A 26,717-nucleotide genomic window follows, 5' to 3' on the forward strand; every position below is an offset into this window, starting at 1 on the left:
CACTGTTTGGGTTAATCTGTTGTTTTTTTAAATGTTATCTTCTGTTTAGCGCTGTGTTGAACTTGAAGTGAATGGCACCCAACTCCAAAGCAGCTGAAATTTACGTACTGCAGCTGAAATCCAGTAGTGAGCAAGTTTGTTTGTTTATTTTAGATGAAAACTGGGATGATGATCAGCTCCTTGGATTTGAACCATGCAATGAAAACCTTATAACAGGTTGTAACATAATCAACGGGAAGTGCGAATGTGACACCATTCGGACCTGTAATAATCCATTTGAGTTTCCAAGCCGGGATACTTGTCTGTCAGCCTTGAAAAGGATTGAAGGTAAGCACTTTTCTTCAGTAATTCAGAGTTAGTATTTTTTTCTGTGCAGTTGATGAAAAACTAGAGTATAGTGTATATGTTTAAGGATGACTTGTGTAGTTTCAGAGACCTCTGGTCTTCTACGTGTCAGAAAAGAGGTGTATGTTTTAGAGGAAGATAGTACCTCTCAAGCTTAGAATTCCAAATGTTTAAGTTTAAGATGACAAAAAACATGCCTTGTGTGCAATGATGTTTGCAGATTATAAGACTAAACAGTACTGTTTGCGGTAGCTACCTTTGCATCTCTTCAGCTGCAGAGCAGTGTGGAATACTCTTTAGAAGTGTTGATGTGACTGAATCATGAATAAACACAGTGAATTTTAAGAGTAAAGAGATAGAAAAAGGAGTTGTTACTAATTATACTTATATCTTTTATTTTATAAATGCATGAATTGCTATTTTCTTTAAGTTTACGTAGTGTTACCTTACTGCTCGTATTTTACAGTTCCTATGTGCCTTTGATTAGATTTTTATTAGGCCCCATATGTTTATGCTTGAGCGTACATCCATATTTGTTTTGCTTTTTTTCCTTTTTGTTGCTTATGGCTAAACTGGAACTGAGTTGGCTCAAATATATCCAGCTGGAATTAAATTTGCATGGTGTATTTCTGGATTGTTCTGAACAGCAATTAAAGGAGTGATCTTGGACCATTTCTATGATGCTGTAATTACTGTTTACTCTCCAAAGTGTTCAGGAGCATGGAGAAGTTGATTAGTGGTGTGGACCTGCTAATTAGACTACTTTAAACCAATGTTTAAAGTATTGAAAAAGTTAATGTCTTTATAAGGCTACTGACCATATTTTAAGTTAGGGGAATCCTTGACTTAAGGAAGTGTGGTGTGATGTCATCTGTTGTACTTCTTTTGTGTTAAGAAAATTGGTTTTGTGCTACGGACTTAAATGAGGATGTTGTGAGAAACTGAAGAAACATACTCATGGTCATTGTTCATGATCTTGCTCACTAAAGGCGTGCAAGTGCTTGGTCTGGGATTTTTGTGGGTTTTTTCCTTTTGTAACTCTAGGAAGAGCAGAGACAGAGCCTTTGGTTTGTTGTTGATGTGGTAGTGGGCAATAACATGTATGGATTTTTCAATCTTACCACTTCTCTTTTGACTTGTGAATATGTGACTAAGTCTGTAGTATTTCAGCAGGACTCCACTGGCATGGCAGTTCATCCTGTGTTTAACTTGCTACGTAAATCTGCTCTGGGTTGTCTTTTTGTACTTTGCAGCCTTGGAAGAAATGGACTTAACTTGGGGAATGGCATAGCTGAAGCAGGTTGGTTCTGAGTTACTTGCTTTCAGCGATCTCTTTTTTTCAGCTAAATTTTCATTTTAAAGCACCAGCATTTTATAATTGGCCACGAGGTAACAATATTCTACATGTAAACTGTCTGGTATAAGAGCTGTGGTGCAGTTATATTTTTCAGAGGTGTAATTTTCTTTTTTTTTTCCCTTGGTTTTATTTCTTTGTGGAGTAGGGGTGTGGGGGGGTGTTCCTCCAAAGCCTCAGACTGTGGGGCACCAGTAGAAGTGCTTAGGGCCTGTTGACTTTTAATTTTTCACAGTTGGAAAGGATGGCTGATGCAAGTGTTGAAGCAACAACGGTACCTTTAAATAACAGAAGCCTGGCAGTTACAACTTGAGTGTTATAACAGTCCAGCTTTTACTCTTAAGAATGTGAGTTTGCATTTGCATCCTAAGACTATCAAACTGTACCACTGAGGGATGTTGGAAGGTAAATCCCTTTGTATTTCCTAATAGACAGGCAGAAGTCATAATGTAATTTTGATTTCTGCTTTTTACAGATGTAGTCCATTTAATTTGCTGACTGGGTTTTGTACTGTAAATGCTTATTCCCTCTTTCTCCGACTAGGATTGGTAATTGAATGCGAACTGCTAATGGAGGTTGTGTCTTTAAATGTGTTAGTTCTTGTTTTGGTAATTAAAACCAAAGTAATGCTTCATCCTGTACCTAAGCTAACGGAAAAGAAGAATAACTTTTTTCCACTGGTGCTTGCCACGTCCCTGTTTGCTAAGCAAGCCAAGTCTCTTAGGTAAAATGGAATAGACACTTTGGTGTGTCCGAGCCAGTATTTGCTGCTTGAATATGTCAGGTTTTCAAATTTTAATACTCTGAAAATAGAATTCAACCACTTGGAAAGTCCACCTGAAACATGGCTTTGGTAGTACACGAACCAGAGGGTTTTATGAGCATGTTAAAATAGAGAAATTTTTCAGTTTATTTAAGGCAAGATAAAATCTTGAAGTGTAGTGTCTCATGTAAAAAGGGATGATTCATAAGATCTGTTAAATATGTCAAATTAAGATTTTCCTGAAATCCAAAGTACTGATGTATACTTCACTCTTTTGGCTTGTCTGTTAAAGATAATAGCAGGAAGATTTGAAACTAGTAATTTAAACCTTTAAATACTCTAATAGAATCTGTTGCCATGGAAAGTGGGTCCAAGGGAGGGTAGTCTAACTTCTCTCTCCTCACCACACTTTACGTGGATAATTAAATACACAGTGTGATTAAAAAGACATAAGTTGAATACCTGAATGATGGATACACCATAATCAGAGGTTCTGAAGAAAACTGCACAGTTTGCTGAAAGCCTGCAGATAAGGAATCTGTTGCATAGATACAACCTGACAAGTAACAAACAGTGAGCTGTAATCTGGAATCCCGTTTGCCATATAGGAATGTGCTAAGGCTTTTGCATGTACTTCATTTTCTTGTGCCTTTTTCTGCTAGCACCTTCCCTTTCCAGTTGTCTTCCTTCTTTATCTTGTTTGCCTTATGCTTAAGCTTTTCAGCCTGTGTGTGGTCTTCCCTTCTGGGCTTGATGTCAATTCTAGCTTTCTTACTCTGCTAACCCAAAGTTTTCTCTTGTTAACTTCATGTAGGATCTTTCTTTTCCTATTGGCTTGGATTCTGCCTGCCTTCCTGGGCTCCTTGTATTTCATTCCAACTTAACCTCTCTCTGTCCCTTTCTTTGCCCACCTATTTAATTCTGTTTGTATCCCAGCTCACTTAAAACAACTTCCTCTATTCCTCCTTCCCAAAATCAGGTCACCTGGGCTCTAATGTCATGTTGTTGAGATGTCATTGATGGGCCCTGAAGCCACGTTCTTTATTTTGTCTCCCTGAGACTTGCTCTACCCTGTACTGGGAAAGCCTGTAATGAGAAAAAAATTAATCTTTACTCAGTTGTGTGTAACCTCTTTAGGGGTACTGATGTCTATTGGGAGGAAAGTGTGGCGAGGCTAAAGTGTAATCTCAGTAATGCAGGTATTCAAGGCGGTTGTCTCCATATCTTGCCTTCGTTTTCCTGGAAAACAGTAGATATATTTGAAAGGATTGGTTTGGTCATAGAACTTGGTAGCCAAATTAGCTCTAATTTTCATGTAGACATGCTGGAAATGTTTAAGGAGTTGTAGCTTCCATAGAGTATATAGCATAAAGCACATTTATGCTTAGAGGCCTCCCAACTCCATCACCAGGCTTGAAGTGCCTGTTTCTCTACATGGACCATTAGTGACTTTTCGTAGAGAAGGTTTGTATGGAGGTCATGAACCATCCTACTCTGAGGAAATGCACACACTTGGGCCTAGAAAGAAACTGTCTGGAAAAGCTATTGCATACCTAGTAGTAATACTAACAATAATAGATTCCTGTGTTGGGGTGTTTGGGTTTGGTTTCATTTTTGTTATTGTTGTTTAAAATGCTTTTGGTTATTGTCTTGATGAGTGCCTGTTCTGATATGGTTCAGGAAATCCTGTGTTCTTGAGCTTGGAAAGCTTGTTTTTATTCAGGAGCCTGCTAATAATGACAGTTTGGTTGAACTTGGACTGCTTGACTGGACTGTGAAAAATATGGCCAGGAAAGTGACAAGATGCCTTCTGTTTGCTGAGCCACAGTTAACAGACCGGAGTCTTAATAAACTGCATCTATGCATTCTTGCAGTCACAGTTCACAAAGAATTAGCTGCAGCCAGCACAAAAGAGTCAGTTCTTCAGACTTGGTGTGAGATGCTGCAGATTGGGGATGAGGAATTAAGAGAGGAAGTAATTTGTTTTTATCAAGATAAATTTGTAGGGCATTGATAGGAAGTAGCCTGGAAAACTTGTAATGCAGTTACTGTTCAGTTTGCTGAAAATCTAATTTCAATTACTCCAGTTCTGAAGTCTTTTGCTTTTTCTCCCTCTATGCCGGACTGGCACCCGTTCAGATAGCCCTACAGAGCTTTAAAGAACAGGAACCTAAGGATGTTCTTGAGCCTGCTTCTCCTCCTCTACTAGAGCAGGCCTGGATCTGTGCTCTTATGAGCTGCTGCTTCAGAGGCATCCTCATGTCTTCAAATGATAACTGATTTCTTACTAAAAGTTCCCTGCTATAAACAGCTATCTCCTCTTCCCTCTGGGAAGTGAAGGGAAAGCTGGGGGTCAGTGCATCCAGTCTTTCACTTGGTGGGCTGGGTTCTCTTAAACTGATTTAATAAAAACTTTGGTCTGCAGATTCTTTCAAAGAGTTTGCTTTGCTAATACCAAGTTGTGATATGACACAGACAAACGTGTTTTCCAGAGAGAATAAGTGCCATCAGTCATAGCAATGATGGTGGTTTTGCCTCGTAGCTTCAGTGTGCACTTGAGCTGTAAGAGGAGAAGCCAGTCAACTTTATCAGTTCTACTCTGTCCAAACCATAAGCATTTTCCAAATCAAACTTAAACTCAGTCTTTATTCAGAACAAATGTGAAAGATAAAATTTGTGCCCTTTTTGACGAAAGATGTGGTTAATGCTTTAGGTAAATGAACTTTTTTCACTTGTATCTCTGTCCACATGTAAAACATGCTGCTGATACTAAGTCATTGAAACTGTTTTAAGAATTGCTTCTTGGTTACCTGGCTTGCACCTTTCCAAGCTATTCACTGCTGTCTTTCATAGGTGAAAGGAAAAGGCCTTTTGCGTTGCTAGTATCTATTAAGCTGGCTTATTGCAACACACTCCTTGCATTCCATTATTTTTTACATGTAACTGAATAACTTTATGCTGACAAATGTTGCAATACCTGTTAGACCAGTCCTGGAATAACAAATATGAGAAGGTAATTTTATTCTGAATTCTTGTTGGGTTGTTGTTAAGTTTAGTTTTTTGTTAAACTTCACTTGTGTGGTCTTAATGGCCGTGTTGAAAAACTAGAATAGATCCAGCTTTATGCTGATTTATCAAGCAAAGAGTGAAATACTTTCAGATGTGCTTAATCTGATATACTTTCCACTCCCCTTGCACAACAATTAACGTATGTTTTTGGTCAAATAACTGAACTTTGAAGGTTGGCATGTATTTGCAATAAGGAATGCAGTTGTGGCAAAGATCCAGATTTTACCTTTAAACATGCTTATGAGAGCCAACTAAGTGCATTTGAAGGCAAATTTTCACATGAACACAGAGAAAACCAGAAGTGTAGCTTTTGGGCTTTTTTTCTGAATGCATGGAGACTGAAGGGAAAAACCACGTTTGATATGGAAATAATACAGATTGCTAATACGGGCTTCAATATGCAAAGCAATTTTTCCAAAACAAGGAAGAGAACTCAATCGTTAACTTGATGAGAGGGTTCTGTGACAGTGGCACATCTGGCAGTTCCAGTTGCTTTCCCAGCATGACAGTGCAGTGTTACATTTGCAGGACTTGTCACTTTTTCCTGGCTCTAGTTGCTCAGAGAACTGTTCCCTGATCAGGGAGGTATGACCTTTTTAGCCAATATATTGGGTATTTTAGCATATCCTGTTTTTAAGGCAAGATATCACACAGACAAAAGCTATGTTATGAGATTTCAAGCTAACCAGAGGAAAACGTTTCAGAAAGATATCAAAAGGGAAAACAGACTTTCATATTTCTGTATTGATGTGACTGGGTACCTAATTTTAGGCTTAATTAGATTATGAATAATGCAGTTTGTATTAACAGGGGAAAAGCTGCATTGCAGGAACTGTTAGGAGGGAAGATTGAATATAGAACACAAAACTGAGCAGCTGGTTGAAAAACGCTAAAGTGTTACCATCACAAAAATTGTTAACAATTGTGAGTAGTGGTGTATCTTTTCTGTTTTCCTTGCCATTTTATGTGAATGTGTGGTGTTTTGGCAGTGTAGTAACTGAGCTTACTGCCTTGCTGTGCTGCACTTGCTCATGTGAGCTGCTGTACAGATGCCATGCCTGCTTTTCTACATCTCTATGCTTGGGCATGTAGTGTGTATGGAGAGCATACTAGATCTTTAATTTGTGACACTTCAGTTTCCTTCAAACCTGGCAGTTTTTGTGGTTGCTGTGGGCAGAAGTGTAACCATTACTGTAGGCCCTGGGATAGGACTGCATGACAAATGTCTCCTACAAAGCCAGCAGTCAGACGTGATGGCCAAAGCAGGGTTGCTCCTAGAAACAAAGGAGTATTCTTCTTGCATTTTTCTTTTTCAAATGCTTACCTGCATTCACCTGAAACTGAATACAAGATAACTGATTGTACCCGGAGCTTCTATGAGACTAGGAAAAAAACAGGGTATCTTACAGCTGGTCAGATCTTGCACTTGATAAATTCTGTGCCTCCCAAAAGCTCTTTTCCATGTTGGCAAGTAGGCTGTGCTTGAAGTATGTCCACTTTAACTGTAGTGGCAAGCTACAGGTTTAAATGAATGCTTGACCTTACTTCTCTTCAAGTTGAGGAAGAGAGTGAAAATGGAGCAGGTGACTTTCAGCAGAACACTTCCAGATGCAGTGTTGATTTTAAGGATCAAAAGTTAACTACACGTGACAGAAGAGACCTGAGCAAAAATCTCAAATTGAATGGTGTGTAAACATTAGGTTAATGTTGTATAGTAGCAGGAAGCTATATTCCTGTGGCTGGGTCACAGGTCTTGTTTTGACAGGGCAAGTCTTGTTTGGATATATGTGGCATTGATGCTGACAGAGATAACTGAGTGTTGAATGAATATATGCAGTGATACTGGTATCAATGACGTACTGGTCAATATGGCAATTTTAGTACAGTGGCTATGTCTCTATAAATAATAAGAAACAGTTTATTGTAAAATCAACCTTTTTTTTTGTTTGTTTGTTTTTGGATCACCTCCAGTAACTTCACAGTTGTCTCTTTAAATGAATGCTATACCAATATTTTGTGTTTCTGAACAGTTGTATAGCATGGGACAAACTATTTTAGCACTTTGTCTCCAAATTTTGGCCTTGAAGTTGTTGTGGTGTTGTTTTCTAAATAAAACAAACACCATACCACTTCCACATCATCAGACGAATTTTTCTTTCTAACAGAATGAAGCATTACCAGCAAAGTGTTTGTGTCTAAGATGTATGTATGTATGTATGGAGACCTGAATCAAAGCAAGATCCTTTGAGCCAGTTGCCTTATAGAGAAACTTTTTATTTTAAATGTGATGCCTGACCTTGAGATTGGTTGGATTTTCTTTTGAGAAAGCCATTCAGAGACTTTCTTAGCCATAATGATGATTAGAAAGAGCTATACCCATTCCTGAATTCCTGCATATGTTCTCTTCCCTGTTCTAGATTCCTTCAATTGTTCTGTGTTCCAGGTATTTTTTAAATTATAGCTGTTCAAGTTCATGAAAACTTCCTTCTTCATTCAACAAGTAACCTACATAGTTTGTCTAGAATCAGATGTTTTGTAGGTTCTGCCTTTCTGTCCAGAAGAGGTAAAGCTTTCAGTAACTCTTGGCTTCAGTAAGGAAGAGAAAAAACGGTACTTTTGTATGTCTTAGGCATGTAAAAATTGTTGTCATAGTGACAAACCGATCTACATAATTTAAGGTGCTAGAATTTAGATGACTTGTCAGATATATATGCCAAAATTGCAGCTTCTATAAATGACTGCACTAATAATGTTAAATGTTGAACATTTTTGGCACTAGCATGTAACTTTAGAAGGACAAAGAAAATATTCTTTTGATTTAAAACAAGTATAAAAAGACTCCCAAGCCCCAAACTGGAAACTCAAATCTGCTTTTGACCCCTGGTTAGGTGGTGCAGTCATACACAGCAGCAGAGGAAATGCTTGACATTCTCATCGTGTGAGCCGGGGCTTCCAGCCCTTTTGGCACACTCACATGGGTACGTCTGAGGTCTTTCTTTGCGGTTGTCATGTCAGGCTTCTTGTAGACGTAAATATGAAACAGAGTAATTTCCAAAAGCAACATGTTTCATCTCTCTGCTTTGGGTCTTTCTGTAATTTTTATTTATTGCTTTATGGGAATTTTGAATACAAGTTCCTAAACTCTTGTTCATGTTTAGAAGTCAGGATAGAATATTAGTATCAAGGTTTTACAGCTTGAGTAAAAATAATTTATTTTTAAAAAGCTATTCTGAGTGCTTCTGAAGAAAACCACTTCAAACATCCAAAAAGGTTTAATAAACTTGTGACTGATATACCATACTACAATGATGGAGAGAAAACAAGATGTAAAGTCTGTTAAAGAAAATTTTTTAATTGCTGTGCTGCTATAGTTTGTGGGCAGTGTGGGTATTCTTTACCTGGGTAGATCACTTATGACAGAAAACTAAAATAGCCATCTTGATGTTGTTGCTTTTCAGAAGTCTTGCACTTCATGCTGCCACATCAGTTGAAGAGTTAAGGTGTATATGTCAGTCTGTGCCATCACTCTGAGCGTCTAGTCCTTGCCATGGTGCATGCCACTGCTCTTAGCTTCCAGCTTGCAATAACTGAATACCTTCTGCTGGGGCTTTGAATGTCCTGCAATGTAGGCATACTGGGTAGAAAGACAAACACCTTGAGCCTGGAACTCATCTTCTAGGGCTGAAGAGCTATTGGGAGTTAAATGCTGTCAGTCTTCTAGAACTGGATCTGTCCTTGAACAAGATGCTGGCAGCTGCCAAGTAATGAGTAAGAAGAGCAGAGTAAGGCAGGACTCCTCATCCCAGCTTTACTAGAAACTGGAAGCTCCAAGTGAGCCAAGCAAGATAAAGTGCTCTGTGTGTCTGTCTGTGTGTGTGTGTGTGTGTGTGTGTGTGTGTGGAGGAGGGGAGAATGTAGAGAGAAAGAAATACTCATCTTTTTTTCCCTGACATCTCCTCCTAGTGCTGGAGTTAAAACACTTAATGGATCAGCGTGCTAATGCTGTTTGTTGTGTGACCTTAGGTGTGTTAAGCAAGAAACTGAGTGTTCCAGGACAGTAGATATTTGGGAGAGCATACAGGTGACCTAGGGTGGACCAGATTCAGATCCTGGCTCAAGGGCTGTACCTGGGCAGCAGGGCCCTTACAAAGAAACATGTGATCTGACTGGTTCACTGATAGGTCTGAATCTCTTACAAAACATGTATACATAACACCTAATGAATGAGTCTGAGGTATGGTAGAAAATGAGAAGAGAAAAATGTTGCCATTTTCAACGTGTAAAGTGTGGTGTTTCAGAACTTTTCATTACTGCATAAAGTTATTCTAGCTTTAGCAAGATTTTTGTTTTCTAGGTATGTGCTTGCTTAGTCTTTTTCAAAACTCTATGTGGTGTTACTGAGATTCCTAAACCAGGTCTGTTTGAGCTAGCATCATTTATAGGGATGGTCCACATTGGTACTGCCTAAAAACAGTTTACTCTCTCCTTTGCCATTGTCTGAGCAAGCTGTTTCTTGAAATGTGGTTAAATAAGGACTCTGGCTAACCTAGTTAATAATCCTTTATGTGGATTGTCCTCTATAGGGAACTGTGCTTTACTGCTGTGTTCTGCAGGTTCCTTACACTGCAGAAGAGTTTCAACAGATCCGTTCAGTACTACTATGAAGTGAGATTAAGTGAAACTTGAAAACTGAGATAAAGCTGAAACTTCACAGTAACACATCCCTAACTTCTTTTGAATGACACTATAACTTTCCAATAATGTGAGTAGCTGTCCTACATGCAGACCAGAGCATGAGTGGTCATTGTAAGAAAGCCCCACACTTTCTGTAAGCCACCATTGGTTTGGTTCAGGAGGTTGCAGACAGAAGTGTCTGATGTTGAATTTACTCAGTCCTGCATTTGTGAAGCATTGATTTGCCAGTGCACTTATTCCAGTAATCCATGCTTCTCTTCTCAATCCTATTGCTGTAAAAACTACTAGATCATTGACAAGGGAAGGAGTGCTTTCTAGCAGAAATCTAGTCTGTCTTTACAGCTGCAGTCCACAAAACCATCACTGTGAGATCGATCATGGTTTCACATCAAGTCACTCATGCACCTCTTTCCATCACTGTGGTAGTTCTTACTTGCTTGATATTTTACATAACTGAAATTCAAATCTGTGGAATAGGGAGCAAGAAATAAAACTTACTGAAATCTTATTTTCTCATAAAAGCCCAGTGGAAATCTGTGAATCATTGCTAGGTCTTCAGGATTGGCTCACCTGTGAACCCCTTGTGGCAGATCTTCCCTTTTTTTCTTGTTTTTCTCCTCCCTCTTCTTCCCCATCTCTTAAAGGCAAAATTGTCATAGGCTACATACAGTTAAGAAACTTTCTGGGGAGTGCAAGGATTGCTGTGGAGTTGGAGGAAAAATTTGAGAACGCAAAGAAAACTTGTCCAAAAGTTAAGGCAACTGTATCATGTTTGTGATTTTGCTTATGTTTTGGGGTTGGGGTATTTTATCCTTTTTGTCTTGTAGCATGGTGGCTTGTTTTCTTTTGCTTAGCGAGGGCTTTTGTTGTTCTTTGGGGTTACTTAGTTTGTTGGGTTTTTTTTTCTCTGGACTGAAAATACCACAATCTATGTGTTGTTTACTAAGGTATGTATAGTAGATACAGACCAGAAGTCCTCATGATATTCCAGGGTTCCAAAAGTTGGCAAATGGGAGCTGAAACCTAAAGTAACTGTGAGGTATAGCCTAATAGGAATATGACATGACTTTACATTTCTTTGTCAGTTTTCCCACAGAAGAAGGGTATCTGTCTTAAATTGAAATGGTTGTTTGTTACCTGGCTACATCTGTGTGAGGTGTGTTCTCTGAATGTGCCTTTGATAAGGTTTCTTTTCTTAAAATAAATAAAAACCGAGTAAGCTGCTCTGTGCCTTGTAGTCCGGTGGTTTTGACCCATCCTGACAAAATCGAATGAGTTGATACTTCATCTGTGTTTTGTGTAAACAAAGACTGACCTAGTTTAGGCATTAAAATGCTTTTGGCCTTGAATCCCAAGTGGAAAAGGGGGCTTTTGCGTTTTTGGCCTGGTGAAAAGGGGGATTTCTGCTGCCTCTTGCCTTAAGGAGTTCATGTCTCTATGTCCCTCTGTGTCCCTTCTCCCTGTTGCCTTGACATGACATGCTGTGTGTCCATACTGTGACCTGGGGAGGGGAATCCCTTAAGCTATTGGGGCCAACAAAGATTCTTTATTGACAAATTGTAATTCAGATGGTGTTGTGAAGAAATGAAGCTTTTATCATTCTGCTGCTTTTGTCTCTCAGTCTCTGCTTTTCCCTGTTTCCTGCTCATGATTCCTTTTGGAATTTATTATATTTGAACAATTACAAAGATATTACCACTCTGCAAGTACTGGATATGGGCAGGTGAACGTGAGACTATACAACAGGAAACCCACTTCAGTATGAGGCAGCAGAGAATCTGTGGGAGCTGGAGGACTGATAAAGAGAAGTATACTATTACTATTTGAACAGCTAGAAAAGCTTCAGTTGAAACTCTCATCATCTTGAGTGCTACAGAATGCAGTTCTGAAACGAAGCCACAGGGAACCAGGCTTAGTAATTTCAGTGCTAGTGAAACTATGTGTTCTCTATTCTGTTCTCTGCTGTCTAATGCTTCCCATTAAAAAAAAAAAAAAAAAAGAAAAGTAATAATAATAAGGTAAATACAGTGATTTGAGGCTCTAGATGCCACTAGGTGGCAGAACCCCAGCATCTATTTTGTGGATTTCTTTCTGTGCCTTGATTCTTCATCTGAGTATGAAATTTCTGAGTGAAAATACTTTTCAGCTATCATGTAATGAGAATAGACATCAGTAGGGATGTTTACATGCTATCCTAATTTGGCTTATGTTGGCTGCGGTTGTGGGAAACATGGAGGGCTTGCAACACACTCTTATCCTTACTTGTTCAGACTGCTACCCCTTCTGAAAATGCTCAAAGCAGTTGCTTGCGTTTAGTTGCACTTAGACGTCAACACAACTCTTTCCCTTTTTCTTGATCCTGTTGTTAATAGATGAGAAATGAGGAGATGACAGTGGCATTTAAGAGGAATCCCTTGTAAAGAATACAGTGGCAGGAACATGGAGGTGGTGAATGGTTTCACCTGTGGTAGAAGGTGTGATTTTCGAGTGTGGGAACCTCAGTGTTTTGGAGTGACTCTTGTGAGACCCTTGTAGCTGAGTAGTTGGGAAACAAATGTGTCTTGAAGAATACCTGTTAACGATTCTTTTCAATAAGGTTCCTCTTAGTGCTTGCCTTTGATTGCAATGTGCTTGTCATCTATTCAATGTGGGAGATCATTTTAGCTTTGTTTTATTGCTGTTTTGGCTTATAGAGCAGCTGGGATGGTGGCTGAAAAGAGTCCAAGTATAGGGTCATTCCCTACCTCTATTTACTAGTAGAGGGCTATGTAGTTGTGGGTGGTGGGGGCAGGATAAATTCCGCAATTTTGTATGTTTACGTGTTGTATTAACTGGGATACAGCACTCATCTTGCATTAGGGGATTCAGTGCTACTCAGGCAGGAGACATCCATATTCTCTTTATCTACTCATAAGTATGCCATCTCTTTTAATGAAAACATCTCTGAGTGCATGCTTAGTAATGAATCTAATAAATACTGATTGATCTGTCTAGAAGCAGTTTGGACCTGTTTCTTTTGGTCCTGGATTTGAGGAACATCATATAGATATTTCAATCTGGAGTATTAAGACTGAAGTGTCAGATTTCAAAGCAATGTGATTGGAGTTTTCAAAAGATATTAAAATCAACCTTAAATCTCTAATTAATCTGTTAATTAGAATTATTAAAACATTGTGATACCTACTTGGCATTTTGTATACAGTTGATGCTGTGCTGCATGAAGACAGTTTTATTCAGAAGTTTCTGACTATCTATAAAGAAATATGAAAGGGTAACAGCTTACTTCATTTGTTGGGTAAATATTGGCTAATTTATAACTTTATTTTGCTCCTCTGTAATAATCACATGAATGAGAATCATCTTTTGAATGTAGTGTCTTGGAGGAATTGTACAAGTCTCTTATTTCTCAGTAAGTTTGAACAGAAGTTTGCATGCAAATGGCTTTTTCCCATCTCAGTTTGCTTTCAGTGCTCAAATCAGCTGTGCACAGTCTTCTTTACCTTTTTAGTACATCTACTTTGCCCACATCTAACTATATCTTCTCCAGCTACCCTGCATCAAATCATTCCTTGCTTCTGATGATATTCCTGGGCATGGCCACACCTCATGAATACTTCATTCCTTCCTTCATCCTCTGTGGATCTGCTCTGAACAGTTGGCTAAGAAATGCAATTGCTGTTGCAGCCACTGGCTAGCTCTGCAGTGCCATGTTGGAGACGTGGTGGCAATGTTTGTGAACTTGTGAACTCTTATAACTCTTATTCTAGCCTGGACAAGGTGGGTTTGGGTGGGATTTTTTTGCTTTTTTTAAGGAGGAGACTTTGGGCTGTCAGGTGCAGGCAGCATGGCCTTTTTTCATAAGCTCTTTATTCGCACACATGTCTGAAGCTAGTTTGTTTATACTGTTCATTTTAAAACTACTAGTGTTTGTTTGAAGCATCTTTATGGAACAGGTATGGAGATGTTGAAAGAACTGTAAAGGAAAGAAAGTCAGCCAAAAGTAGAGTAGTTTTCAGGAAGCTGCTGCTTGGGCTCTCAATCTCTTTATCATAGAAAGGTAAATTGAAATAACAACCCCAAATACCAAAAAGCCATCTGTTTTTAATTTATGTATATTTTTAAAAATACACAATGCTGACAGAAATGCCTGAAGCATCTTGGTGTTCAGAATTGCGTGTATAGTTTCTCTTTTGTATCCTGTTCATGTTATCAGCTCTATATGATTTCTACTTACAAACCAATGCCACGGAGGTCGTTCTACAGGCTTTATTTGTGGTGTAACAGCCAGGGATAAGTATGCATGATATGCCTTCAGTTCCAAGTTATGTTCAAGCTATTGTTTTCCTACATCATAGAGTAAGAAAGATGGTATTTCTTTAAAGTTTGAGGTTTGTTGTTATAAATTACATTATGTTTTGGTTTTCCCACTTTTAAGTAGAACTTCAAAAATTGTGCATAGAAAGCAATCGTCCTTTCAGGAAGGAAATTTGTTGACTCACTGTTTTCCTGTCATGTGTTGAAAATAGTTGATGGTTGGATGGTTGCAACTTGAAGCTCCAAGACAAAAGATCTATGTAATGCCCGGTGAATCTTGCCACTATCATTTGAGACAGTATAAATCTAGCATACTAAACTGATGATGAAAGCAAGTTTGTACTGAGCAAATGAGCAGTGATTTCTGGATGTAACATCCCAATTTTGTTGACTGTTTGGAAGTGGTGGTGATTCCTGATGAAGCTATTGCAGTGAGGTAGAGAGAAAATAAACTCCTTAAGCAGCTTTGGCAGACCTGAGCTGCTGAAGAGTTCAATTTTGGTGAAGGGGGTTACTGAAAGGAAATGTAGCAGGCATGTGGAGACACTGAAAATACTACAGTTGCAAAGATAGCTGTGGAGTATGCATGAAGAACAGCACTGTTAGTGATAATGGTGTATTTCTGTCCTGTTCATGAGACAATGGCTAACACTGAAGAGTTGTTCCCCTTTGTGGTAGAGGTCTTGCATGGGGTCTTGATGGGCTTTTGTTTAGAAAGAGAAGAACTGGGAATTGACCGTGAGGGAAAATACCTTGTGTTATTTCATCATTCATATAACCATCAGCCTTGGGTTATGTTAGACCTTGTTTTCAAATATATGAAACACTGTGTGATATCTGCCCATGAGATTGGATGACAGTCTTGAAAAGAGGCTTGGCTTTAAAACACTCTTTTGTCCTGATGTGTAGGGTTGTACTGAGGCTGTATGAGTGCAGTGAGCTTCATTTAGAAATTCCTGAAATGATAATAATGGTCCTTTTAGTCCTTCCTGAAACAAGATGCAGAGAAGACTGACAGTGCTTGTTTGAATGTCCAGATTGTGGCTGTGGTTCGAATGAATTTTCTGCTGACTTCTGCGTGAAGAAATTTAATTTCACCCTTGCAAATCTTTTTTTCATTTCATGGTAGATGTAATTGCTAACTGGGATGCAAATGTTTTCATTCTCCAGTGTAGCTTGATGTGGTGTATTATTTTTCTGCTTATGTACGGGAGTGTGTCTGAGGAATGATGCATTGGTCTGGTGTGTGTTGTGCCCCTTAGGGACCTCAGTGACCTAGGGCTGTTGGTTTCAGAAGGCTTCTGTGACTCTGCCTGGCCAAGAAGCTAGGCAGTAAGGTTCTCTAGAGATGTCACATTGTGTTAAGTGAATTAGATTTGGATTGTGCAGCCAGTGGTTCTTACCAGCTCCAGCATGATCCTTTTTAGCAGGTGGATTAAGTCTATCAGCTCTGCAGTCCCTGGCTTCCATCAGTCTTGAGCCTGTGGATTCCTTGGCACTGGAAAAAGGTAAGTCCCTTAAAAGGGAATTTTCTTTGGAATAAAACCACCCCATCAAACCCAGCATCACTTTCAGTTAGTTTTGAAGAGGCAATTGTAAGAGTCAGTGCTGTGTATTTAGCCCTTTATTACTAGTACTGTGCATGCCAAATACCGTAACTTGGAGCATAGCTCTCATGTTTCTTAGTGTGACTTTTTGAGTCTGACAAAGTTCTGCTGGATCCAAGGGGATCACAGAGTGCTCAGGAGTCATTCTGTGGCTCTTCCTTGTGTGGTCCTATTTGGACAGGGTGGGAGACAAATGACAGACTGCAGTTTCTGGAATCAAGCATCTGCAGAAGCTACTGAAGGATGCTCTCACTCATCTCACTCTGCAGTAGTGGGGCTGCAGCTGATCCAAAGAATTGTGCAAAAACAAATGAGGTGGGCAAAAGCCATGTCTTCCGAATGTTTGGAGGCACTCTTCTTGTGTGTGTGTGAAGGGGCTCACCTCCTTTCCTGAAGATTATGCTAGAATTCCCTTCTTTCAAGTGCAATAAATAGTTACTGCCTTCACTGTCTCATCAAGACTTAACAAAAGGAATGTTAAGCATACAGATGTTTGATCTGTCAAAAGCATTTAAGTATCTCTCAGGTACAGACAGGTCATACGGCTTTCTCTCTCTTGTTTAGAAGTTCATCAATGGATTGTGGTTTTTAATGTCCAAAAGTAATGATGTGGTTGAGACTTCCACTGTCTGTGGTGTAAGAGGATATCTGGATATTTACAATTTTTACTGTTCCACAGTGAACATTGTGCAGCAGTGGAAGGAACGATGATCATTGTCTGAATCAACTCACCTGTACCCACCGCAGGTCTTGACCACATAGGAATTCAAATGCATTTCAGTTTTTGGTTCTTAATCTATAGAACTTAAAAAAACCGTTAAACAGAGGGAAGAGCATTAAGAAAATAGTAATGGAAGAAGAATTTAAAAACTGGGGAAGAAGGATAAATGTTAAAAATTGTTCCTGACTCGCTTTCTAGACAATAATGAGAGATATACAATTTCGGATCCGTTTGAAGCATCTCTGCAGAGGATACTGCATTTGCCTTGCCATATTTCCATCTTTTTTGCTTGGAAAACAGGTGCTGAATCATGAGGAAACTGAAATTATAGTACTGGTGCACTGTAGTTTTCACTACTGAAGCTTCTGATGTAGCAAAAATGAGTTGTTACATTAAATGTTACATTGTAGGTAACTTGACATGGAAACCTCCTTTTGTTCAGTCAACAAACACAATGGTAACTGACTCCTACTTTTGTCATTAATTTTGCTCTTCTGTTTTCTAACTGTAGTCACTTTCCTTTTTACATGCTAACATTTGTGTTGACTTTTTCTCAGCTAGCTGAGGGAACTTTATATTCTTGCATTTCACTTAATTTACCTCTAGGATGAACATTTTAGGGAGAAGTTCATTGTTCCTGATAATAAAATCCTTTCTCTTCTAGTCAAGACATCTGCTTTGCTCTGTCCTGTATTCCCCAGAAACTATAAAATGCTCCCGCTTCAATATTATGCTAAAATTGCTCCTTGCTAATTGCATGCGGAAGTACAGGATAAGTTTTTATCACTGTTTAGAATGCTTTCATTTCTATACATTCATGGTCAAGGGAAAAAAAAATCTAAAGTGTGTTTTTAGATGTTAGTAATGAAAAATTTAAAAATTAAATTTAACTAAAAACACCCCCAAGACAATAAAAAAATCCCAAAACATCCCAAAATGAAAAAAAAAAAAAAAAAAAAGCTCAATATTTGGGCAAAGTAGGAGAAGCAACAACCACTGTCTTTTTCCTTTCAATGTCTTCCCCATAAAGAAGAAATAGAATCTAAACTGACTTAATTTTCAGCATTTCACTCTTGTATAGTCATATTTAGTTTCTCCAGTACTATGCAACCTGCCTGTGTGCCAATTAGATTTGATTAAAAAAAAAAAAGTCAACTTCTTATTTTCTTAAAGTTCTAGGTTATATAAGAAACAGGTTACTTTTCCTAGGCAAGCAGACAGGTAACAAATACTATGAAAGCATTAGTGCTTGGAGAAATTCCTAACATTTAAGTGTGGTGGGAATTCCTTAGTTGCGGTCTTCAGCTCAGACACAACCTCTTTCTAATGCTTTCACAGCATGCTTGTCCTTTTAACATGAAAAAGAGTAACGTAAATGGAAGTACTCAATATTGACTCCTTGCTAGTTCTTTTTAATTCTTGTGAAGCATTTCTTCCTTAAGATTTATTTATTTTTCAATTTTGGAAATAACAAACCCTTTATATAAATACATATAAATAACCCTTGATTAATAATTGTGACAGACTGCAGAGTCCTTTAGCTTTTCTAATCACTTTTGGAATATAAAATATTTAATGTCAATATTAAATAAACCTCAGTTTTTCTCTTTGGTAGTTCCCCTCTTCCCTCCACTCTCCACTTTGTGGATAAACATTTGCCAGTTGTAGTCTTCACCTGTAGTATTTCTACCACTGTTGGAATTCTTTTTACTCTGACACATTTATACAGATGTAATTATTTTTTGTATTTCCACATTCATCATATTCCTATTACAATGTGCTCCCATTAGTTCTTAGTTCGCACTGTTGATGCTGTTTTATTTAATATTGGGAGTTTTCTAATTGTTTTCTGTTATAACACACCTATGATTTTATTCACTGAAAAGAATCCTGTTTGCTTTATATATTTGTGTATGTAATGTATATGATTTCAGATTATCTCTCCTTATATTCTTGTCAACTGATATATTGCTGACTGAATTCTAAAATGTTAATTTTAAAAAGTATCTTTTAAATAGTATCTAAGGTCTCAGTTAAAAAATAAAAGGACTGTCTGTCCCTGTAAGATTTGAAGAGCAACAGCAAAATATTTTTGGAGTAGTATACAATTGTACATAGCCTCATTCCTGTCTCTGCATTGCGTGCCTGTTGCCTTTTACTTTCAAAGTTGGTGGTACAGGTAAACACTTCAAAGACTGAGGAAGAGGATGCACTTGAGCTCCCCTCAAAGCACTTTAGAGAGGAAGTACAACTGACTCATCAATGAAATTGTCTATACAGCAAATGCTGGTAAGTGTACTAAATGAACTGGAAAAACATTGTCTATGGTCTTTTAATTTTAGCAGTCCTGTAACAGGACTACTGTTTAGATGAAAATGTATGTTTTCTTTTCAAGTTGAATGATGCTAAGTTAATCATTCTGTCTTTAATGCATCTCTTCTCTCATCTTGGATCCAGGATTGTCCATTTCTTTCAGACAATACAAGAAGTTTCTTTCCCTAGCCTGCTACCTGTCTTGACAGGCTTGCTTTCTTACAGTATATTCTCCTGTTCCTTTCACAAGAAGAATATTTCTCAGCAGCAGCTCTACTTATGCACGTAACTAAAGCACTACTTTTTCTGGTGGAGGGGGAAGTTGCCTCCTGAAGTATCCATGGAAGCATGTATGAAAGTGTTTTGGATCTGCATTTAAGTCTTGCTGCTTATTTGCTGACTGTGTTGAGTGTTTGTTACATTCAAACCATTTTGAATCCTTTTGTAATCAGATTTAATTTTGTCTCTCTAAGATGTGGGGGATACATGATCTGATTATTACCTAATAATAGTTAGGTGAATGTCAGCTGATTAAATTGTAACTGCTCATTCACATGCTGAGCTTACTGCAAATGCAAACTCAAATTTCTAGATTAAGTTGGAATTTGCAGTTGGGGCAGAGTGAGCACCCTGTCATTTCTTGTCACCGATTGGCTGATACATGCTGTTGTTTTAAAACAAGCTAATATTTACATGGTTTATATAGCATAATTTGTGTTCTTGATATCACTGGAAGTGGAAATTTTAAATTTGACCATTATTATCCATCTTTAATCTCTATTCTGTTTGTGTTTGCTTTATACATTACTGCTGCTTTACATTAAACTTTTGTTTTGGTTTGGTTTTTTTGTTTTGTAAGCCCAAGAGAGCCCTTCAATAATAAAATAGATTTTTGTAATTTCTTTTAGAGAAACTTTCATTGTGGTAATTTACTGGAAAAATTTATCCAGACATTTTGAGATGCTTTGGATTTTCTTTGCTCTGAATTGATCTTCCCTACCCTTCTTACCCCTACCCCCTCAAAGTTCCAAATACACTTCTTCATTAGTTAATTCTGTCAACTCCAGGCACCTTCAGATGCATAGTTCTGAGTAGCTTCAGGTGTTAGATGTTTATGTCATTGACTGAAAAATTTTATGGAAGTTATGCTTAGACCACTAATGATATTGTCGCAGTGAGACCTAGAACTTTTCTGCGCTTTTCTTCTTTTTTTTTTTCCTTCTTTGTGGGGAGCAGTCTGTAGCAGGCTTTCCATCAGTATAGGCTGGAATCCTTGTTTCCCTTCATTGTTTTCAAACGTGGTTTATAATGGCTTGAGAGACTGTATTTTAAGCAAATCTCTGCTTACTTGTCTTACAAATTTTGCTCATATTAACAGAAGCAAAAATACTTTCTGAAATACTAGTTGTTCCCCTCTGCTGCACAGCTGTTGAAAACTCTCAATAGCATTTTGCTTTTCTGGTGCTGTCATTCCTGCTAAAGCTTTTCCATATTATAATTACTGATGTAGTTAATAGTGAACCTTGAGAGGCAAGGCTTTCTGTGACAATTTTTTTCATTAAACATTCATAGAAACATCTGTTAACTCCAGTAAGGACTGAAGTAAATGCCATGCTGTCTCCAGGTAGTATTTTGGAGCTTAAGGCTCTAAGGGGCTTCCATCACTCCAGGTTAATTATAGCCATAAGACAGAAAAATTCAACGAACAGAAAACTTAAAGCCATCTATTTGAATACTGAGAGACAGATGCTGCTTCACAAAAGTTCTCTTAGCTAGCTGCTTTTGTCCTGAGATGCCTATCTTCAAGATGTGAAATGATACCAGACAAGCGTCAGGGTGTGTAGTGGGTTTTATTAACCTGCAAAGGAACTGAAAACTGAAATGGGGTAGAGTAAGAAATGCAGTGATGCCTGTTGATGGCAGTGGTGTGACCAAGAACGGGATGATTTAGATATAAAAACAGAAGAGAGAAACTAAATAGATGATCAAGTCGACAGCTTAAGGTCTGTATGAGTATTGAAAAAGAAAGGCTGAGGTGTGATGGTAGCTGGTGTGATGCACAGGAGGGTCGAGGAATGAAAGTAAGAAAAGAGGTGTTAATTACATTACTGAAGAAGATAACTGAGTGTTTTTTAAGTTATGTGCAGTTTTGAGAAGAGGAAAGGGGAGAAGGTGAAGAAGGCAGTAACTAAATAAAAGCCTGGGATAAGACAGTCTTGAGGAGGCTGCAAGATGCTTGAACTGCTTGAGAGCAGTTGAGAACGTCTGTCACTGCGAGTGGAAGAGTGTCACTCCTAAGCAAAATTGTCTCACTGGATGATGAATCACTGACAGGGAAAAGTACAGAAGATACGGCTGAGCAAAGTGAAGAGTATTAATTCTGTGGGGCAGAAAGGTCAGGTGTGGATTTGGAATTTAAGGGCTCTCTTTGCTTTTGATTTTGACAGAAACATGTCATCTAAGAGAAGTGATACTGCCATCCTGGAAAGTCATTGAAGTGTTAAATACCTCTTGAAGGGCTTTTGGCAGCCTGGTGGTTTACAAATATGTTCAGAGGGCATTTGATAAGATAGATACTGAGTAATGACAAGGTACAGTCTGTCAGAGTGAAGAGCTGCAGTATTGCCCACTTACAAGCTTATTTTTCTAGGTCAATCGGTCTGTTTGAAGAAATGTTCCTTCTGTTATTGTAGTTAATTTTATATCCACGGGCAGTGAGTGAGTGGGAGTAGCACTTAAAGCAGTGTTAGAAGCGTTGGTTAGGTGTTTGAAGGTGTTTTGAGCACTTCTTTGTAGAGTACCTGCTGGGTCAAGATTTGTGATCAAATAGTGTGGGTTAAATTTTCAGTGCCCTGGGGTATGGTTGTTTTTTTTTTTTTTAAACCTGCTGGTCTTCATGCTTAAAGAGACATGTTTTATTAAGCTTTAAAGTTTTGGAGCTATTCAGCTTCTGACTTCAAACTGGGAATCTTTAGCTCCTCTTCAGTTATCATGGCTAATTCCATATGCAAAGGTTCTTCATTTTCATAGGGGTGTTGTATTTGTTTGAATGGCAGGAAGATTTGGTACACTTCTATTTTCCTTCTGTTCTTACACAAGCTTAATGCTTATTTCATTCTGCATTTATTGTAACTCCTAACTTTTCTTTGCTGTTGTTTTCCTTCTTGGATTTTGCTGGTAAATGTTTTACCATAATTTTGATTGAGTGGTTTTTTAAGCACTGTCTGAAAAATACAGAGGCCCAAATGTAAACATCCAACTCTCCATTTTCTGGAGAAATGAAACTATGACCTTTTCATGGAATCAGAGATTCACCAAATGGTTTGGGTTGGAAAGGATCTTAAAGATCATCTAATTCCACGCCCCTGCTCTGAGCAGGAACACCTTCCACCATCCAGCCTGGTGCTGAACACCTCCAGAGAGGGAATCCACAATTTCCCTGGGCAACCTGTTCAAATGCCTCACCACTCTCACTGTAAAGAGTTTCTTTCTAATATCTAATCTAAACCTACTCTCAATTTAAAACCATTCCCTCTTGTCCCGTCATTACATTCACTTCTAATTTGTCCCTCGCTACAATGTTTCTTGTAGACACTCTTCAGGTAGGCTGCAGTTCGGTCACGCCTAAGCCTTCTCTTTTCCAGACTGAGCAAACCAAATTCTCACATCCTTTCCTTAGAGTAGAGGTGTTCCATCCCTCTAATCATCTTTGTGTCCTTCATCTGGACTCAATCCGACGGGTCCATGTCCTTCCTGTGCTGGGACCCCAGAGCTGGATGCAGTATTCCAGGTGGGGTCTCAGCAGAGCAGAGCAGAGGGGCAGAATACCCTCTCCTGCCCTGCTGGCCACTCTGCTTTGTATGCAGCCCAGGACACATTTGGCTCTCTGGGCTGTGAGTGCCCGTGGCTGAGTCATGTCCAGCCTCATCCACCAGCAGCCCCAGGTCTTTCTCCCCAGGGTTGCTCTCCATCTGTTCATCTCCAGCCTGTATAAATACCGGGGTGCCCCAACCCAAGTGCAGCCTCTTGCAGTTGGTCTAATTAAATCACATGAAATTCCTATGGGCCTGCTTTTCCAGCTAACATTTTGAGCTATCTCTGGGAGTATCCCTCCAGGAATATTCCTTGGCAGTCCATAGAGAAGAGACTCCATTCCTTCAACTTTTTCACCTTGGTGTTGGGGTATTGTTTGAGCCATGCTTACCTTAAGTGTAGTGAGCTTGACAAGTATCTCAAGTCAATAATTCTACACAGATGTAACTTCATTGATGTGTTGTCTTTATTTGACACACAGGATGTTTTCTGTGGTTTTAATTTATTTTATCAAATAATGACAATTTTTCTTATTTACTATTGTTTCTCATTTCACCCCTCTTTCCTAGGTGGCTATAGTTCAAGAATGCTTATGACTACACGTAATATGATGGACAGAGCTAAAATAGAAAAAGCTATTTTTGAGGCTTTTGAGTTATAGAGTGTTTTCTCAAAGTGATAGTAAAATGTGACTGTTCTTAAGAACTTTTTATCATTTGTGGAATCAGTGGGTTATTTTTGATTCTCAGCTCCTAAATGATAGAATTTCAAGGACTTTATTTAGAGAAACTTTCTTGTAAAGAAAGTTAACATCAGGGGAAGGTGAACCTCAAATAGAAAGATGATCTCATTCTTGTTTCCTCTCATCATCTTATGTGTCATCACATCAACCTCTTGTCTGTAGCTAAGGTTTTATACCTCTAAATTCCACAAAGATTGAGTTTCAAATGTGATAATGCCAATAACTTTGGCAACTGAGATTCCTGTCACTTTTACTTTAAAATGAAAGCCACCTTTTTGATAAAACTGTTGTAATACTTGTAAAAAGCATGTTAGAAGCATGAAATCTTATGACAACTTTGTCATGTGTCCTCATTTTAGACAGGTTAATTGTCTTAAATTAGCTCACAGAGTTCCTAAAAACAGTGTTTTGTACTAGTCAATACATTTTATATTCCTCCTCTTCAAAGACTTCTGAGAATTGATAATTTTTCCCCCCTCTGTACAAAGATTAGATCAATTTTGCAGATGCTTTCCTAAATTCCAACAAAAGAAATAGGTAAGTATAACGTGTTTGCCCAGGCCCTTTTGAAAAAGCTGTGTGTATATAATTCAATCAAAGAATTTATTGATACACATGTACAGACAGAATAGTTTAATATGGAAGTGATGCATATAATCTTTCTGTGATAGTTCTCTGGAGGTTAGAGAAGATTGCATTAGTAAAATAGCATAAGTCCTTTCATATCCTTTGTCTTCAAAGGACAGTAGCCAATGCAGCTAAATACTGCAGACAGTTGAAGTTTTGTTGCCTAAGGGCACATGGTCTTGCCATAGCAAAGCCAGTAAGTGTCTGTAGTAGCAATAAGTTCTATTCCTGTGTAACTTGCTACACCTCATTAAGCTTCAACAGTTCCCCTAGTGTTTAGATTGCAGAGTTTTGGATGCATGCCTCAAGTGTGCATTTGGCCTCTGGTAACTGTTTATAGCAATCTTTCTTTTCTCTCTGATTCCTTCAGCAGAGATTCCTATGTAAGAAATATGTGGCAGGGGAGAAAGAGATATCAATGAGCCAATGCTTCTCTCTGACCTCCTACTGCAACATGCAATTACTTTCTTTTGTTGTTCTTCATTATGGGTTGGTGATGAGGTTTTTCTGGATTTTCACATGCAGTTTAGGTCTCCATGATATGGAGATGTGGCTGCCATAGAAGTGCACAGTCTGGTACTTCCCTGATGGCCATCATTGACAATTGTTTTGCTTCCTGGTAGGTGGGAGCCGTAACTCTTAGTATAAGGACTCTGTTGTAGGCTGGAGGAAGAGGAAGACTGCAATAAAGAGGATAACTGGTAAGTAACACTTATCCCCCTCCCATAAAAGTGCACCCAATTTATGGCAATTGTTCTGGAGAAAAATGTTTGATTCTGGATGAAAAAGGCCAATTCCTGAGGCTTCTCAGAAAATGTTCCATATTACCTAGTGACATATCTTAGACTCTCAGAATGTTGGAGTAGCTAAGAATAGTTGTTTCAAGTTTTGAGGGTGCCAAGAGCAGTCTCAATATGAAAAGGTTTCAGAGTAGCAGGTGTTTCCACTATATTTCTGGATTAAAAGTGCTCAAATACAGTGTTAAGTAGTGTATTAATTTTTGCTGTGAGTGAACTTACTTTTCTCATCTGTTAAATAGAAAAGCTTGGTTTCCTTGCGAAAGGAATACAGGCATTTCAAAACCATGTTTGCTGTTTATCTGTACAGCATTTTGATGTTGTAGACAAATGTGTGTTCATGAATTCAGTTGCCTCTGATATGTGTTTGGAATGATGTATTTCATTCTACTACTCTTAAAATCTTTAAGATTTCTGGGTGGTGGTAAAATAGGCATGAGGATGGACTACTTGGTGTTTGGATATTGGTATCAGTAAATCCCAGTAAAATAGCACATGTATTTGTAACCAGAGGAAGAGAAGGGTGAAAAAATGACAGCTACCTGTCTTGTCCATGTGTACTTGATCAAAATGAGTGCTGCCACTTAAAGTCAGTATGTATTGCCATTAGTGTAGCCTTGAAAAGCAGGTGACATCCCAGTGCTTTGTGTTGAAAATGATTCTCAGCTTCTTGATCCTGTGTGATGAAAACGACTAATTTTACGTAGCATCACCATTGCAGCTCTCTTTTGGTGTTGATTTTCAGTGTAAACTGCATGAGCGTGATTTCTGTGCCAGAGCCAGCACTAAAAATTACTGAAGAGGTTTCAGTAATTGTCCTGATTGTCCTTGGCCACCTGGTAAGTTTCATGAGGTATTAGAAGGCAATGATAGCACATAGTAAAAAAACTGGTCACAGTAAACAGAGAAGGTTAGAGTGCTTTACCGGTAAATTTTGGAATAGTTTTGCAGGTGCAATCACAGAAACAGGTTGTGGAATGCTCATTGATTGAACAGTGGTTGCCATCCTTCTGAGTCAGCAATGAGTTGGGGTAAATTTGTATTTGCAGAACGACAGTCTCCAGAAGGCCTTGAGAAGAGTTGGTAAGGTAGTTATACTGACAAAGAAGTCTGCTTAGGCAAGTAATTTTTCATATTATTTGCTGAAATCTGCATGATTATAAAAAACAAGCTATGGGCAAAGCAGGAGAACAGATGGATTACAAATGAGTGTCACATGAGTTTGCCTTAGGATCTTGCGTATGCAAGGATAAATGGTTCCTTTCTACAGGCTAGAATAAAGCATTGTTACAAATTATAATTGCTGTCCCTTGCATCTTTCAACAGTACTTTAACAAGAATGGGAAACATTGGAGGATGAGACACACTTGGTTTGTTACTGGAATTTTTGTTAAATATGTAAATATAAGCTAATCTTGTAATCTTTGAAAATGTCAAACTTTTACTTGACCTCCAATTACATGGAAGCATTGCCTTCAAAAACTTTTATTTAAAAAAAATCAGTTGATGATTCCTAATTTAATACTTCCCTTGGTTTTATTATCGTCAACTTTGCAA

The 26,717-nt window shown here is 38.4% G+C and overlaps 1 protein-coding gene across 6 annotated transcripts in view; it reads left to right on the forward strand.

Moving 5' to 3' along the window:
• Nucleotides 1–26,717, forward strand: part of CRIM1 (cysteine rich transmembrane BMP regulator 1) — a 175,004-nt gene that overhangs the window by 14,144 nt on the left and 134,143 nt on the right. For 2 of the 6 annotated variants that reach the window (XM_066178566.1, XM_066178567.1), the window contains exon 2: nt 154–327. In XM_066178566.1, the coding sequence (XP_066034663.1) occupies nt 154–327 (174 nt within the window). Of the gene's footprint in view, nt 1–153; nt 328–16,089; nt 19,158–24,822; nt 25,065–25,905; nt 26,000–26,717 lie in introns of those variants that run through there. The other 4 variants (XM_066178568.1, XM_066178570.1, XM_066178569.1 and 1 more) reach the window with 4 other exon arrangements.

Source organism: Chamaea fasciata, unplaced genomic scaffold (assembly GCF_029207755.1).
Source record: "Chamaea fasciata isolate MVZ Bird 193981 ecotype frontalis unplaced genomic scaffold, bChaFas1.0.hap1 SCAF_3, whole genome shotgun sequence".
In the NCBI taxonomy this organism is placed as follows: Eukaryota; Metazoa; Chordata; class Aves; order Passeriformes; family Sylviidae; genus Chamaea; species Chamaea fasciata.